Consider the following 16,300-nt stretch of genomic DNA (forward strand, 5'->3'; position numbering starts at 1 on the left):
GTTTCTTATATTGAGTTTGTCAAGATAAGAGATTATCTGTGTTGTTGTGAGCTGTAAGTGAGTATTTAGGAAAATAACTTGCGTCCCGGTGCGTATGTGGATGCACTCCCAATGTGACGATTTGTCGTAAGCAGACACGGTTTGATTGGTAAAACGCTGAATGTATATTTTATATTCCAAAAATGCCTCAGACAGTGAATACTGCTGTACATCATGTCAGCTATGAAACCTGCTGCGCTAACTAGATGCTGATTTCAGTTGTACTTTTTTTTTTATTGCTGTTTTCCTGCAGCTGTCCGTGTCAAAATTCTTACCTTTAATATTTATATGCCGTTAGAGATGGATATTTACTATTTTTTAGGCTGATTAAGGCATTAATAATAGACTCGGTAGTTGTTTTGATTCTTCACTCAGACTCCCCCGACTTTCCCCCCAGTGTTCCGCTCAACAGCAACACAGCAGACAGTAGATTTATTACCATGTTGATGGAAGCAGACCTCAAGGGTTTTTTAAATTATGGGTCAGGAACCCAGAATGAGTAACAGGCCGGTTATTCTGTGGGACCCTGCAAGCCCGGAGAGTGTTTAAATGAGCCCCCGGTACAAGGGTGACTGATTAACTTTCATGCATTTTGGTCCCAAGCTGAATGATCTTGTGGCCGATGGTGTTCAAGGGTCAATCCTTAATCCAAACATAAACTTAAGTATTAGTTCCCCCATTAAAATATTAGTTTTTCTTCCTCTCGCTGTTTCTCTGTCTGCGTGGCTATTCCTGGAACGGTGGTTAAAGCTGTCGAATAGATAGCAGGTCTGTTTCTAGAGGGGCCACACACAGCAAGATTTCTGGTGTGATTATAGGCAGTACAAGAGCAAGTTATTTAAACTGAAGCTTTGTTGTACACAGCTAACCATTACCAGTTGTTAAAGGTTTTGCAACAAGGATCCCTCACTGGCTTCCCACCTGTGAAAACTACATATTAAAGACAAAGTCGGATTCAGTGCAGCAAAAGCCTCCGTACACGGTGTGATGTCACGTGTACATTAGTTTGCTCATGATTTGAGGATCTGACAGCGCCGCTCATTAGCACACAAGATCTGGAGTCTAGACTCGTTTGACATGCAAGGGGGGAAAAAAAGGAATGGAGAAAGTAAGGAAGGAAAGAATGGAAGAAGAGAGCAAAAGGAGGTGGAGGGAGGTGACAGCAGTTAGTAACTGTGTTGATGAAAACCAGACCTCCTTTATCTCCCCTTCTCTCCCTCCCTCTCTCCCTCTCCCTACTCTCCCTCTCGCTTTTACTCTCCCCCTCTCCCTCTGTGAGGCCAAAAATAATGAGGTCGCTCCCCTCTCAAGGACCGCTCCTCTCTCTCATTCCACCTCACTCTTTCTCCGTCCACATCCCGTCTTCCACGCGACAGGCCTGCTCCTCGACGCACCCATATAAGGGCATGCACTGTCTCTCTAACCCCCCCCCCCCCCTTGCACACACAGAGGTTCCTAAGTGACCCAATATGTCTTATTGTTAACGCAAAGGCAAACTCAACAGCTTTGATCTCTCCCGCTGTGTACACTGCTTTCTGCAGTCTGCAGTGTGTGTGTGTGTATATATACCTCTGCTTATGTAAGGATGTATTAGCTTGTTTAAAAATACCTCCTTGTTGAAATAACATGCCTGATATGAAGACGTTCTCTATTCAGGAAGATGAGGAGTCACAGTTTGTACTAGAGGTTTTCATGGATCATTGAAAGCCTACTTGAACCTGGCGTGTAGTGTATAGATCTATAGATCTATATTTGTCTCCTCAGGTCCCTTAGTAGTGGGGAGACGGTGGCAGCGGCTTGCAGCGACGGTTTGGAACTTTTGGAGAAACGCAAGCGTACGTCACGCCGCGGTGGCTCAATCACGTTACCGCCGCTGCACTTCACAATTCAACCATGAGGGAGTAAAATAGGTTAATCGTCGCGCGGTCACTTGCTGTTAATGGGCCGTTTAAGTGACCCGCCCACACCTCCACACAATCCCGCGCTAATCGCCGCAACGCCTGATTTGGTGCGAATGCAGCCTCAGACCGACCGTGAATGATACATTGAGGTCTGCCTTCCAGAGAGGGAATGGCGTAGGATCCTACTAGACTTCAAAAAGATTGTCCGGGGAACTTCTAACCAGGCTCATCCAATTCAAGATTCTAATAGGGTTTATTGGACCCCATCCAAGCTAACACAAGACTTCTGGTCTGAGATTTGCACCATTTCTTTCTTTCGTTGCTCTGTCTGTCCCAAGTCAACACTAATACTGCTGGCTGTCCTATCACCAGATATTTGTCATATGCACGCTTGTAAATGTTATTTTAAGAATAACCAGGTAAACGATCTCTATTGTGTAAATGTCTCTGTACTTGTGTTACGTGCACTCTGCTCCGGTGTGTGTGTGTATTCCTTAACCGTCCTCTCAGACCATTTGAGATCATCATCCTGATGACCATTTTTGCCAACTGTGTGGCCTTAGCCGTCTACATCCCCTTCCCTGAGGACGACTCGAACGCCACCAACTCCAACCTGGTGAGTAATCTCAAATATTTAAACTGCTTTACAGTTAAACACGCTCACTCGCGGTTCAGTCCACCAGCTGCTGGTTTAAGTAACTCGTTGTGAGACGAGGTTTCTCAGGTTTTTGTTCTGTGGTCTGACACCTGTGTTTCCCATGTGGATTATCGTGACTGACATCTTATTAGCAGGCGTGTGGTTGATTTCTGTAACATTTCATCAGATGATTTTTTTCTGTTAATTAGCAATACTGAGCGGCATGTCATTAGCACATAGCCAGCTGATTCTGTTGTGTGTGTGTGTGTGTGATTTGCTGCCATGTGTGCAAGAGGCAGGAGAGGGGGATGCTGTATTACACCGGGACTGGTTCCTGAAGACAGGAAGTGGGGAGAAATAAAGATGAGAGTGGGAGGGAACGAGGCAAAATGAAGAAGTAGGGAGTAGGGAGTCTTTCTTTGAATAATATCTTCTCTGAGCTTCATTCTCTCTCATCATCGGTTGTTTGGATACAACACAGTTGTTGATTATAATGTTCCACTTTAAAGCCTGAAGAAAATTGAAGGATTGTGACTGAGGACTCTTGAGTTGTATTGAATAAAGCCATGTGAGTTGATTTTGATCAAAGGCAAAGCGTCATTTTCTTGTGGGCAACATAAAAAAAAGAAAATTGGCTTAGGAAATAAATAGTTGTTTTGATTGAGGAATGAATTGTGTGGTTCCCAAAATGTCATCCATTGTAATAATTTGATATTTTTCAAAGTAAAGCAAAACAAAGACATCTGTTGCTTCAAAACTCTGGTTTTCTGACTGCTTCTTGCCAAACCTTCCATCTAATTCCCTTAACCTGGCCTCTCACAAGAGTGTGTGTGTGTGTGTTTGTGTGTGTGTGTCCATCCATCCATAAGCTATACCCACTTGTTGTGGATAAACCAGTCCCGGCTTACATCGGGCGAGAGGCGGGGGGGGGGGGGGGGCACGCTGGACAGATCCCCGGTCGATCACAGGGCTTTAAATCAATATGGTTACGTATATCTGTACAATATATGTGTGTTTTAGCTTGCAGATGTTTGCCGACGGTGTATTGCTGTGAGGAGGACACTAATCCCTCTGAAGCCATGTAACATCTGTCTCTCTATCTCGCCTTCTTTCTAAGAATGATTGAGCCACACTTACGGATTTCCGATAGCTCATGCTGTGCTATGGTTTTCAGATTGCCTGTTGTGCCTGTGGATCACGTGGATCACGTGGATCACGTGGATCTTGTTGTTAACCTCTGCGCCTGAAACTTGCTTTGTTTCTAATATCCAGCTGGCGGCGACTCCTCCGGTTGCAAAAAGAAGTCTGGTTGTATAGAAGTCTATGAGGAGATGACTCTACTTCTCTCTTGATTTATTCCCTCAGTAAACGTTGTAAACATGAGTTTATGGTCTCAATCTTTAGTTTCAAGTCTTCTTCAATACATCATGATGTTCATTTAGTAAACTATGGTCCCATTTAGAGTCAAATAGACCATAAAGCAGGGTATGCTTTAGGGCGGGGCTACATGGTGATGGACAGGTCGCTATACCACGATGTTGTCCGTGTTTTCGTTTTGCAGATGAACCCTTTCACCGTGTGTTTTCAGTTCATGGGAGTGAATGACTTTGTGGTCGCCTTCTCACTGCGTTCCGTTGTGCTACCAACCCTCTTATGTCACTTCTGGTTGCAAAAAAACAAGATGGCGACCGCCAAAACATGATTAAGCCAAAGGACTATGAGGGACATTGTTTTTACTTTGGATTTAATGTAGACGAGTAGAAAAATAACATTTGCTTTAATGTGCTTTACTGTGTACATACCCTCTGATTTCTCCTTGAATGATTTAGTGTCAGAGCAGGTATGAGTCAGTTGAAGAGTAAATACGACTGAGAGATGGCAGCTGCTTTCATCTTCTTAATGTGTGTCCATCACCCACTCTCTCTCTGCCGCTCTTTATCTCTCTCTGAATACTTTAGGACGCCAACATGACTCTCCCTGTGAGGCTTTACAGATCAAGTGATAGTGATCACAGGAAACAATTTAAGGAATTCTCCAGCTACTTTAAGGTCTAGGTTGAAGGTAACACAAATACAGTGAATACATTTTGCTCATGCAATATAAGTAAGTTGTTGTTGTAATGTGTGTAATTTAATGATGTTTTCAGTGGACAGTCTAGACTGGATAACAGTCTGTCTCTTGATATCCGTCAACAACACGAGGAGAATTTGAATGCCACTGTTTTTGAAACTGCATACAGCAGGAAGCATTGCTAAGCACACACACACACACACACACACACACACACACACACACACACACACACACACACACACACACACACACACACACACACAGTAATGCATATTTTCAGGTATTCTATCCTTGCAGGTTTATTTTGGACCCTACTGGTGACCCCCCTAGGAAATGAAAAGATGCAACACACACACATGCGGACACAGACAGACACACACACACACACACTCAACCGCCTCACCACCACCACAGCTGTGGTCAATTAGTTTTATAACCTTCTGACAGACAGGAAGCAGTGTGCAGATGGACTAGAGGCTTAAATACATGGTTGAACCATGTATCTGTGTGTGTGTGTGTGTGTGTGTGTGTGTGTGTGTGTGTGTGTGTGTGCGTGTGTGTGTGTGTGTGTGTGTGTGTGTGTGTGTGTGTGTGTGTGTGTGTGTGTTTGTGTTTATTTGTACATTTCTTTTCTGTTTAGCCTCCTAAACCTGAATCCATCTTACATCCCATTGGTGAATTTGCATATAAGTGTCTATGGTGAATCTCATTAAAATGATGTTTAAGTCATTTAGATGATACGTTTACCCAGAGTTGTCTAGAGTGACTGTTTGGCTTAACCACACTCTTGACAGACCAACTGACTCCTCATGCACATTTGGGAAGAATGTGACCTCATTGTCTTACCAATAGGGAACCCAGCCTCTTGTGTGAGCATTGTCTTTAAACTGTTCCAAGTTATTTCTTACAGTGTTGTGACCTCTGCATTCCACTGCAACAAACTGTGAGGTAACCCTCGTTAAACATAATGGGCGGCCTTTAAATATTCCCTGCTTCAAAGCTCTTGTAGTTCGGCTCACCCTGAACCTCTTGTGTTATTTCACATTTTTGTGTCACCCTCCCCCCCTTATTAAGTATTGTCATTTGTTTTCTTTTTGTCATTCGGGTTGACAAACTGTGCTTGGCCCCTTGTGGTTTTGTTTGCTCACCCACGCAGTTTTTAAGTATTTCCTTTTTTTTTTTGCCAGTTTTTTTATCATTTGCAAATAAACTACAGGCTTATACACATTTTTCTAATGGGGTATAAGCCCAAAACTGCTGCATCAGTATCCTGCTCTTTGTATTTTCCCACTGACCCTCAGTGTGATTGAGCGTTCGCATCAATATGGCGCCCCCTCACAAGATTTGCACAGGTCTGTCTTATGTAACACCAGAGATCCGTTGTACCGCTTCCAGTACATGATTTCTATTTCTGTCCACATCCCATAATGTGGCGCTCTGTCTCCTTGACGACATGCCCAATAATAGCAGCGGGAGAGGTTGTCATGGATATGGTAACCGTAGTGATGCTCCTCATCTGTCCTTGGTTACAGGAGGAAAGGAGGGTAGGAACCAAAGTTTAGAGAGAGTCTCTTCTGTCAGGGAGTAAATATATGCTGCACAAAGAAGGTAAAACTCTAAATAGAATGTGAAGCTTGGGTAAAAAAAAACTTCACTCCCTGTGGCTGTTCTATTTCTCTTCTACTCTGTATCTACTCTGTAACTCTGTACCCCCCCCCCCCCTCGTCTCCTTCCCTAAGCACTTTCTCCGTCTTACTCTCCCTTCAGATCAATATGGATACTTTCAGATATACAGAATCAGTCTGTCAGAACCAAGCAATTAACTAATCAATACACCTGATTAGACACTGATTGATGTAGAGGCACGAACACACACACACACACACGCACACGCGTGTGTGCGCACAAACGCGCACTTTTGACGGTAAATCCCATAAGCAATAATGAGACTTAATAGGATTTCACAGTGATTGAGGCTCGAGATTATGATGGTGTGATATTGCGTGTGTGCACGGTCAGGTTAAGCTGGGCTACATGCATTTTTTATAGTGTCAGACATGTCTGTGTATCAGTCATGAACGTGTGTATATCTGAGTGTGTGGTTGTTCACGGTTGTGTGTATATTTGTGTGCGTATCGGCAGTAGGTGACAGGACGTTTTAGTGGCGGGTGTATTAGCTGCCGTCTCTCCAGTAGGCGTGTGAACCAAGCACCTTAAATCAATGAATCCACTTTCCACACACACACCTTACACTGTTTTATATTCAGATCTTACTCTTTTTATATCAACAATCGAGTTGGTCATTTTGTTCAAGTGACCTCTTGTGGCTGTGTGAATGTGAGCGTTTGTTACGTCCATACACTTTTGATTCCTTAATAATTGATTGTGCTCCGAGGGAGGATGTGACTTGTACATTCTCTAGTATCTAGTAACACACACACGATGTCCTTTGACTTCTAAAATCAACCAGAGATGCTTTTACATGCTTCCAATTAAAAGGCTCGAGTACCTAGTATTTTGTTTTTGAGTGTGGAATTAATTTAGATCACTTTCTAGAGATCTGTTTTCACTTTGAGATGAATCACTTTGTGTTGATCAGAGAGGCCACATTTAATCTACTTTGTTTCAATCTTGTAAAACACTAGAACACACACACTTTCAACAGAGATGGATGTGTTTTAGGCACTGTATTTTGTTGTTTTACGGTGGCTTACGGTTGTTGTTCGTTTACCTCCTATTACCAATTCATCACTCCGGTGTCGTCTGCTGTTTGCTCTCGAGTCTCCACATGTCCTCTCCCTTCCTGTCGCCGTCATCTCTGCTGTTGAGGATCAAGTTAACGTGCCGTTCCTTTGGGTGCTACTCTGCCGGTTGCTAGGAGTGTCTATTTATAGACGGAGAGGAACGATCAGCGTCTATCTGTACGTTCACTTATCTAAACAATGTTGCTCTGTGTTTTCTTGGTGGTGATGGTGTGATGTGACGGTGTGTGTGTCTGTGTGTGTGTGTGCACCTCTGAATAGTCACAGTGGAATGCAGCTGCTCACGCTGCATCCAGATAAGGATGTAGATGTGTGTGTGTGTGTGCCTGGTGTTTTTTTGTAGGTGTATGAACAGCTACAGTGGAATTTGATGCATTTATGAGTACATTTACCCATAGGATGTGAGTGTGACAGTGTGTGTGTGTTGCATACAGTATATAAACACACAGATATACTGTATCTTATCTGGTCTTGTACACATTAGTAGGGCCCTCTGCACAGATGACAAACCTCAAATCCCTTGCAGGTTTTCTGCAGTACAACAAGTTCCAACCATGCTGGAGCCTGGGGAGTCATTATTTGGAAATTATAAATGCTGTTCCCTTTTCAGCTCCCAGAGGTAACAAGGAATACGCCAGTTACCATTTCTGTCAGAGACATGGGTGCTTTCCAACTCCAGAGTTTCTACTTCAGAGTGCTGTTTGGTTTCTGCTTCATTTGTTCCATATTTTGGAGCCATTTTACGAATTCTTCATGGCAGCAGTGCTCCAGTGTAGCTGAAAATGAATCTTAAACATGGGATACTCTGCATTAAAAGATGTCTTTTTAGTTTAGCAGTTTCTCTCTTTAACCAGGGTATCTTTCTTATCTCGTGTTTTATTGGGTAGGTTGTTGTTCTTTTGTGTTTCTCCATGTTTCTCTTTTTATCGGCTGGTGAAACGTAATTGGCAAATTGTTGATCTAATGGCTATAAAGCCACAGGGACGTGAGGATGGACTGTGGTTAGTATGTTACAGGAAATATAAAGCCACCATTGCCTCATTATACAACAAAGCTGAAATAGCGTATTTATTGAGGGGGTTGATGCCAGGTTAAATGTTGTGAAATATTAGAAGCATAAACTACTTGGAGAGACCGCGGCGCTTGTGTCACTCACTCAATGTTTGAAAGAACTTCAATTGTTACTGTGAACATATGCAATACGGCTAACGCGTGACATTCTGCTTTAGTGCTATCAGTGTATAACTGTCCATAATAAGCAAAAACATTGTGTGATTCCTTGTTGCCTCCGTCAATCCCTCTCTTCCTTGTTCTCTTCTCTTCCTCTTCTCCTCCACCTCTAATAAAAGTGAAAGATAAAGACTGTAAATGATGGCAGCTGTGGCACCACATTCACTACAATGACATTTCCTCTTCTCTCTCTCCTCGTCCCTTCCTTTTTTTTTTTTTTACTGCCCCATTTTGGGGATAAAGAGGAAGATTTCCACACAAACATCACAGCCTCCCCCTCTTTCTTCTCCTTTTTTCACTGTGGTTTTTGAGGCTATGGTATTTATTAGGGCTGTGCAAAAATATCAATATAGCTTACTGTCGCGATCATTTTTTAAACGATAGTGTGTCAATATGTCCGACGACTATCGATACATAGAAAAAGAAAAGAGTATCGTATCGTGAGGTGTTTAACAATACACAGCCCTAGTATTTATGTTTGGGAGGACAGGACTCACATCTGCATGGGGATTTGTGTGATGCCGCATTGGTAATCAGCACGAGAGTTATTTGGCAAACAAGTCATGTTAAATCAGGTCAAATGAGCCTTATGAAACAAAATAAAGTTTCCTTAATGCCGACGCCGAGGAAATAACTAACGTTACATAACTGTCTGAAAGAGGCTAGTAATGCCGACGTGAATTTTTTGATCGTTCGTACGAAGCTCCAGATGTGCCAGTGGTAAAGACGAGTTCGATGGAGGCAGCGAGGAAGAGGAGGAAGAGGAGGAAGAGGAAGAGATAGAGCGGGATATTTTTACTGAGCTAAAAGTGTCCTCTGCCTCACATCGACCCACATTACAGCTCCCACGGAGTGAACAGAGAGCGAGAGAGAGAGAGAGAGATAATGTCTCTGTCCATCACGGAAACTCAGAGTTCTCAGTGCAACCTTACCACAGGGAGCGATGTCAGTCTTAATGTCCCCATTTCAGGTAGAAAGATTCTCGTCACAGTTGAGCTTAGTGGCCCGTTCACGGCACGTTTTCTTCCCGAACAGGAAGCTTTTTCGTACTGGGCAGGACTAAACTGAACCAAACCAAAATGACCTTGCTCTTTATTTAACACTGAAGCTGAGATTGTTGGATTGCTGTGTGGACAAAGCGGTCGCTGTAGCTCCTTTTGCACTAATCTTTCAGCACAAAATGAGTTGCTGCCTCATACGAACATACAAACTTACTTAAGAATGTCATTTCTAGTGTGCCTACAGTGTCATGGTCACAACATGGTGAATGTTCAGTCTAGTTACATCTGAGCTTAACGTGTAGGATCATCCTCTCACTGGCATCCCAGTATTTGGCACACACACACACACATGCACACACAGTGAATTGCGTATACAGCAAACATTACAGCCATGGCAACAAAGGTAATGGAAGTGCACAGTAGATCTCTGGGCAAATTAGGGTGGTAAACAGGTGTAATGTGTGCTTTGCGTGTGCATGTGTGTGTGTGTGTATGTGTCTTCATCATTCCAGACTAATATTTGAGCAGCCATTAAAGCCGGCTGTTACATCACCGGGAGACTAAAGCCAACTGCACACCAGCTACTTTCAGCTAAAAGGCCTCCCATCAATCTCGACTGAGCTTAATGCAAAACCTGTCAGTGGATTTCTTTGGCACTACAAACTAAAAACAGGGGCAACAAAAAAAAATGGACATTTAGAAGCAGCAGGAAAAAGCAGACTTGTCCATAATCGACTTGGAGCGTTGCCCCCTACCAATTCCAGTGATGTACAGTGTTACATTGTCGTCGTCGTGACGGTGGACCTAATGGTCCTGCTGGTAAATGACTCTGCATGCCCCGAAAATCAAAGATGGGAGGAGAACATGTGAAATCCCGTCCAGTGCGGAAGCTTCAGCTCACTGAATTAATAGGTGACGCTGTGTTGCGCCGTGTACTGGTTCCGTCAGGGAGAACTAGCTGTCATGTTGGTGTGGTATTCACTGACATTTAGCCATCTGGTGTGGGATCCTGCAGCCACACACACACACACACACACACACACACTCTCTCTACCCTCTCTCTGTCTCCCTCTTATACACACACACAAACAAGGTGGTGGTTCACATCACACACATCCTCCATTGAAACTCCGGCTGCTAATAAGGCGTGTCACTGTGATGCAACAATATAGTGTGTGAGTGCACATGTATGTGTGTACCTGCATGCTTATTAATGTGGTTTGTGTGTGTTTTGCCTGAATCATCAAAGGGCAGGGTTCCCATAGAAACAGATGTTTCTGTTTTCTTCCTTGGCGGACATGTGACAGACTGTTTCTCTGTGTGTGTGTGTGTGTGTGTGTGTGTGTGAAAGAGAGTGATACCATGAAAGTATAACATATGGTCACGTGCTTTTTAATTAAATGCAGTAATGAGGTAATTCAAGGTAAGAGTCTTATCCCATATCGATCTATCCCAACCACAAAGGAGATGCACTTAAAGGATTTCTAGCTTTGAGCTAATTGAGATTGTGCAAAAAGGGGCTGCGGCTCAATATTGGAAAGAAATTCCTCATATTTTGTACATTCATCATTTAGGCCCACCTGACATGCAGTCGGCGGCGCCAGTGTTTGTTTTATCCTTGCGATGAGTCATGTAGAGTGTAGCGGTGAATTCACATCAAAAGAGGAATATCAGTTCGCGGTTGCTTCTGGGTCTTTGTCGTTCATTGTTGAGAGGCTGGTGGGAGGCGGATTGGTCATGATCAATAGAGTGGCCTCGCTCACGCTGTAAAGTGCTGTTTCCACTCATATCCATGCACGGAAATGTGTTTTTATCATGGAAATCAATAGGCATGAAAATGAACGTGTTATTATATGGACAGGAAGCAGAGACGTCAAGGAGCACACGAGTGCTTGAGAATGTTTTCATCCTCTGAACTACAAATCGGATGTACTTTACGAGGATGTTAACCAGTTCTCCGGAGAGTGCGTGTTTTAAGAAGTTGTGAAAACTACCGTGAGGGGGGGGGGATCCGTACGCATCACGGATCGACAGTTACGATGTTAGTATCTGGATCATTGACCAAACCTATATCTCATTCTATTCATTCTCTCCTCTGACTCTCTCTCTCTCTTTCCTGTCCTCCTGTTCTGTAGGACAACTGTCCCTCGTACCCTCCCGCTCCCGCGAGGTGACCCAGTTTCCCATGATCCATTGCGGCCGCGTCGTTGCCGTAGCGATATTGAGAGGTCCTTTAATGCCAAACTGTGACTGCGCCGTGAATAATGGATAGAGAGAGCGACAGAGTATTAGACGGAGGGGGTGAGAGAGAGAGAGACGGGCCACAGAGGTAACAGTAACGGAGGGAAAGACTTCAAATATGAATACCGTAAAGAGGGAAACGGGAGAGGATGAGAAGAGAGACAAAAAGAAAGAGAAACGGTACATGAGGGAGATATGGAGAGAGAAAGGAGGGATGAAGAGAAATGGAGGGATAGAGCTGGACAAAGAAAAGATGAAGAGTTGGAGGAAAGTGTGTACTGCTGTGACAGCGACAGTCAATTCAACAGCAGTGATTTGGTGTTAGCACATATTAACATTGAATATTTCACACTAGTTTAAAAGCCCCAATAAATCATCACTAAGTGATCTTATCGTGTAAAGAAAAAGGTAACATAAGAAAAGAGGAATATAATTAAAAAGAAAAACAATATGTTAAAACAAAAATCTAAATGCCATTTATATGCCCGATCGTACAAGTAGCAGTGGTTTATGGGTAGCGTAGTTCAGTTTCTTTGAAGCTGAAGTCCAGACGTACAGGTGAAAGAGTTCACTATGAGTCATTGAGTCGAGATCATTAACATGGCAGGAAAGACTCAAGCACACATTCTGGTGTATTTACGTGTGTGTGTGTGTGTGTGTGTGTGTGTGTGTGTGTGTGTGTGTGTGTGTGTGCTTTTGTGATTTGTGTAGCCTGTAGTTAATCTCTTTTGTTACTGCTGACTGCAGCACACACCTGTTGAATAGCACTTTAGCTGTTACACACACACACAGCACACACTTTCTGGAGCAGACACATAAACACAGGGGCACGGAGAGGTGGCCGGCCATTTCCTCTCTGCCGGAGCCGTCTGTCCTCGCCGGCATTGAGTCTGTACAATAGTGGGTTGAAATGCTCCCTCTCATTGGCTGCTGTAAATAATATATTTCACTTCATCTAAAAGGCTTTAAAGTGCCCACACAGCCTTTAACTTCAAAGCCGGAGGTTAACACAGGCGTGCATACATTTGCTCAATAAAATAAATCAAAGGAAAAGAAGTACAGCATGTAAGCAGCGAGCCACGCTCGCTCAACGGATGTTATGGGAGCTGAAAAACATGTCTTACCCCCTCACTTTTCCTGTAGTAAAGGTTCCAAAGTATTAATTGCACATGCACGTCGAGAGCTAGCTGAGAGACTGTAATGACGGTCTTGTTTCAAACCAAGACCTCTATCAAGAGAGAGGGTAACTGTGAGACGGAGGTTTACGTGGGAGGTAAAAGCTGTAAAACGTCTGTAGTGCAGTTCTGTTTCACACCGACCTGAGCACCGACCCATATGTCCTGTTTCACCGTTAAACCATTCATGGTTACACATTCCACTTTCAGAGATGTTCATGAATGGCAGACCCTACTTGTAAAGAATTACAAAAACAACATTGTCGCCACATAATGTTCTGTTTATTGAGTAAATGATGATCAACTAATTGTTTCAGGGGTAATATGATATTATGCCAAATTGCAAATGCTCGCTCTGGTTGTGGTAGCTACAACTCAGACCTAGACGTTTTTGCTTCAGCGACACAACGTCATGACCTCCTTTATAGGCGCGTTCAGTGAGTCTGAGTTTCAAAAAGAGCCGAGCTGTAATGTACAAACACACTGTACATGCTGTATCTTCAAACGCACACATTCGCAGCACATGGTTCAGAAGGTTAGGCAGCATGTGCCTCCACATGTTAGCTATTAGACTTTACTATCAGTCTCACCAAGGCGGCTTAACAAGGACTTTGATGCGTGTGTGTCGGGGGGGGGGGGACGCAGACAGAGAGAGACGGGGGGGACGTAGCTGAATATTGAAAGTTGGAGGGTAAAGAGGAAGATATGGAGGAGACGTCCAATGAGAAAGAGAGAAAGAGGAGCAGATATAGTGGGAATACTGAAGGGTAGAAGAGGAGCGGAAGTTTATCAAACCACAACAAATGAAGTAATATCAAGCAAGCTGAGTATTATATAAATAGTGCTATGCTACTTTTAAGCTCTTTATTATCTCAAGAGACTAACCTCACAGTTTTGACATTCCAAGCCGGTTTAAATAAAACAGAAGTTGACTTTTGACCAGAGATCATCGTCATAAGACAGGCAATCACTACACAAGTCGAAGAATTGTATTTGTGTCTCTGCGAATGCATTTGTGTGTGTGTGGTGTGTGTGTGTGTGTATATGCTTTTGTAACCATTTGTGTAGCTTGTAGTTAATCTCTGTTGTTACTGCTGACTGCAGCACACACCTGTTGAATAGCACTTTAGCTGTCACACACACTCAAACACACACATACACTCTGTCTCTGGAGCAGAGACACACACACACACACACACACACACACACAGGGGCATGTAGAGGTGGCTGCCCATTACCTTTCTACCAGAGCTGTCTATCCTTGAGCTGGCATTCAGTTTCTACAGCAGTGGGTTCAAACACACACACACACACACACACACACACACACAGCAAATGCTCTCTCTCTCTCTCTCTCTCTCTCTCTCTCTCTCATTGGCTGTTGTGAATTATATATTTGACCCGATCTAAAAGGCTTTAAAGTGCTCACACAGCCTTTAAACTTCAAAGCATGGCGTTAACACAGGCATTCATACGTTTGCTCAATAAAATCAATTATTTCTGCTGTTTAAACCCTACGCTGATGATGTCCATTATCACAAGGCTGCAGATGCATGGAGGTTCTATCACGCGGTGCGTACAGCAGTGCCACACACACACACACACACAGTACATTGAGCCTGCATGCAGGAGCTCAGACGGACCATAAATACATTGAGCAGACGTCGTCTCCTCCACCGATGTCCTTTCTGTGGTCTGGTTTAACGAGCTGCTGCCTCTCGTCTCTGAACAAGCGTTTGTCTTTGGCACGGAGCCGCTTCGTGGCGAATCGCTCTCTTCTTTCTGACTCTTCGCCGTAGTTATAAAAAGGATACAGATAGTTTCACAGCAATAATGACTTGACGGTGAGATTCAAGCCAAACTTTTGGGTTGCCAGGCAACTCGAGCGACACCAGCGACCGTATATGGACATTTCTGTTTTTATCTTTGCTTTCAACTTCCTGTCACTGTGACTTTCTTTCTTCTCACACTCCCAATGTTTGTTTTCCTCTCTCTAACTCTCTCTGTCTTCGACTGCAGTCAGGTGTTTCTACAAGTTCTTTATCTCCTTTCCTAGATGGACGAATTTAACTTTGTCCATCTGTATTTGTTTGTCTTTCTTAAAGTGTTTCTTCTGGTAATGAGCTTTTTAGATAAGGGGTGGGGTTAGAAGGGCGGGAGAGGGAGGTAAAGATGGATGGATGTGAAGAAGAGTGTTACATCGTAGGACTTCACATTGCGATGCGAGCAGAGAGGCGACCACGCAATCTTCTTGGTCTGACCTGCCGACTCCCATTTTCTTTGTAAGAGCTATAACTGACAGCATGGCTCGAGGCGAACTCCTTTCACCAGCGCCCACAAACATATCTTCAACCGTCCCGAAGTCACAAATTCTGAATGTTATGTCTTTACTTTGTTCTTGGCGTTTATAGTGGTTATTTGCACACAACACACAATTTTTTATTTTTATTTAAGTTGAATGGCTTTGATAATTTATTTTACAAAAAATTGGCAAACAATGAAATCTATGTATCGATAATTTTTCCAAGTTGCCACAAGTGTTACCAATCTTTGTACAACCTCTACCTCCAGCCTCTCCTGTCCTCTCCTCAGTGTTCAGCAGCCTGCAGTTCAGTCCCAAGTTTCACAGAATATTTCTCATTGGTCTCAGCTGAATCAATCATGGCTTCTTAGTTGCGCTGAGGAGAGCAGAATTTTATGTTTTTTACAGGATCTGTTTAGAGTAAACGGTTCATTTGGGGCAACATTTTAAATGAGACATTAAAATGTTCAGATGAAACATCCCAATTTTACATTACACATGATATGTTCAAGGACCGTCGGAAAGAGGAAAATCTCACGATTATGACAGTTTTCACAGCTTCTGGCCATGATAAATAGTGTAGTTTTGGCGATTTGTTCAAAGAAAACATGCTTTTCCATTCCACCGGTGGGTTTTGGGGTTCAGAGCTAGTGTTTGGAAGTTAAACCGGTCATAAATCCGTCTTTAAAATCTACATTTATTTTGTTGTGTAAGCAACTATTCATTCAAGTTTCTTGCCAAAAAATACATTTGAATCTTCTGATTAAGTTAGTTGTTCCGAATGTTTTTAAGGTTGTTCCTGCACGGCTTATTTTCAGTTATTATTATTGTGAGCTTTATGTCTTCTTCACTCACTGACACGTCAGTCACCAGTCATGGCCGATATCATCACACAGGACATCATTTTGACAGAAGATTAGAATATATAATCATTTTTTC

General features: G+C 43.3%; 1 protein-coding gene across 1 annotated transcript in view; it reads left to right on the forward strand.

The window, feature by feature from the left end:
- Positions 1-16,300, forward strand: part of cacna1c (calcium channel, voltage-dependent, L type, alpha 1C subunit) — a gene marked incomplete at both ends in the record, with an annotated part of 164,460 nt that overhangs the window by 56,144 nt on the left and 92,016 nt on the right. The window contains one exon of the mRNA XM_079183765.1: positions 2,451-2,556. Coding sequence (XP_079039891.1) covers positions 2,451-2,556 — 106 coding nt within the window. The remainder of the gene's footprint in view (positions 1-2,450; positions 2,557-16,300) is intronic.

This window comes from Pholis gunnellus, assembly GCF_910591455.1.
Source record: "Pholis gunnellus genome assembly, chromosome: 22".
NCBI lineage: Eukaryota > Metazoa > Chordata > Actinopteri > Perciformes > Pholidae > Pholis > Pholis gunnellus.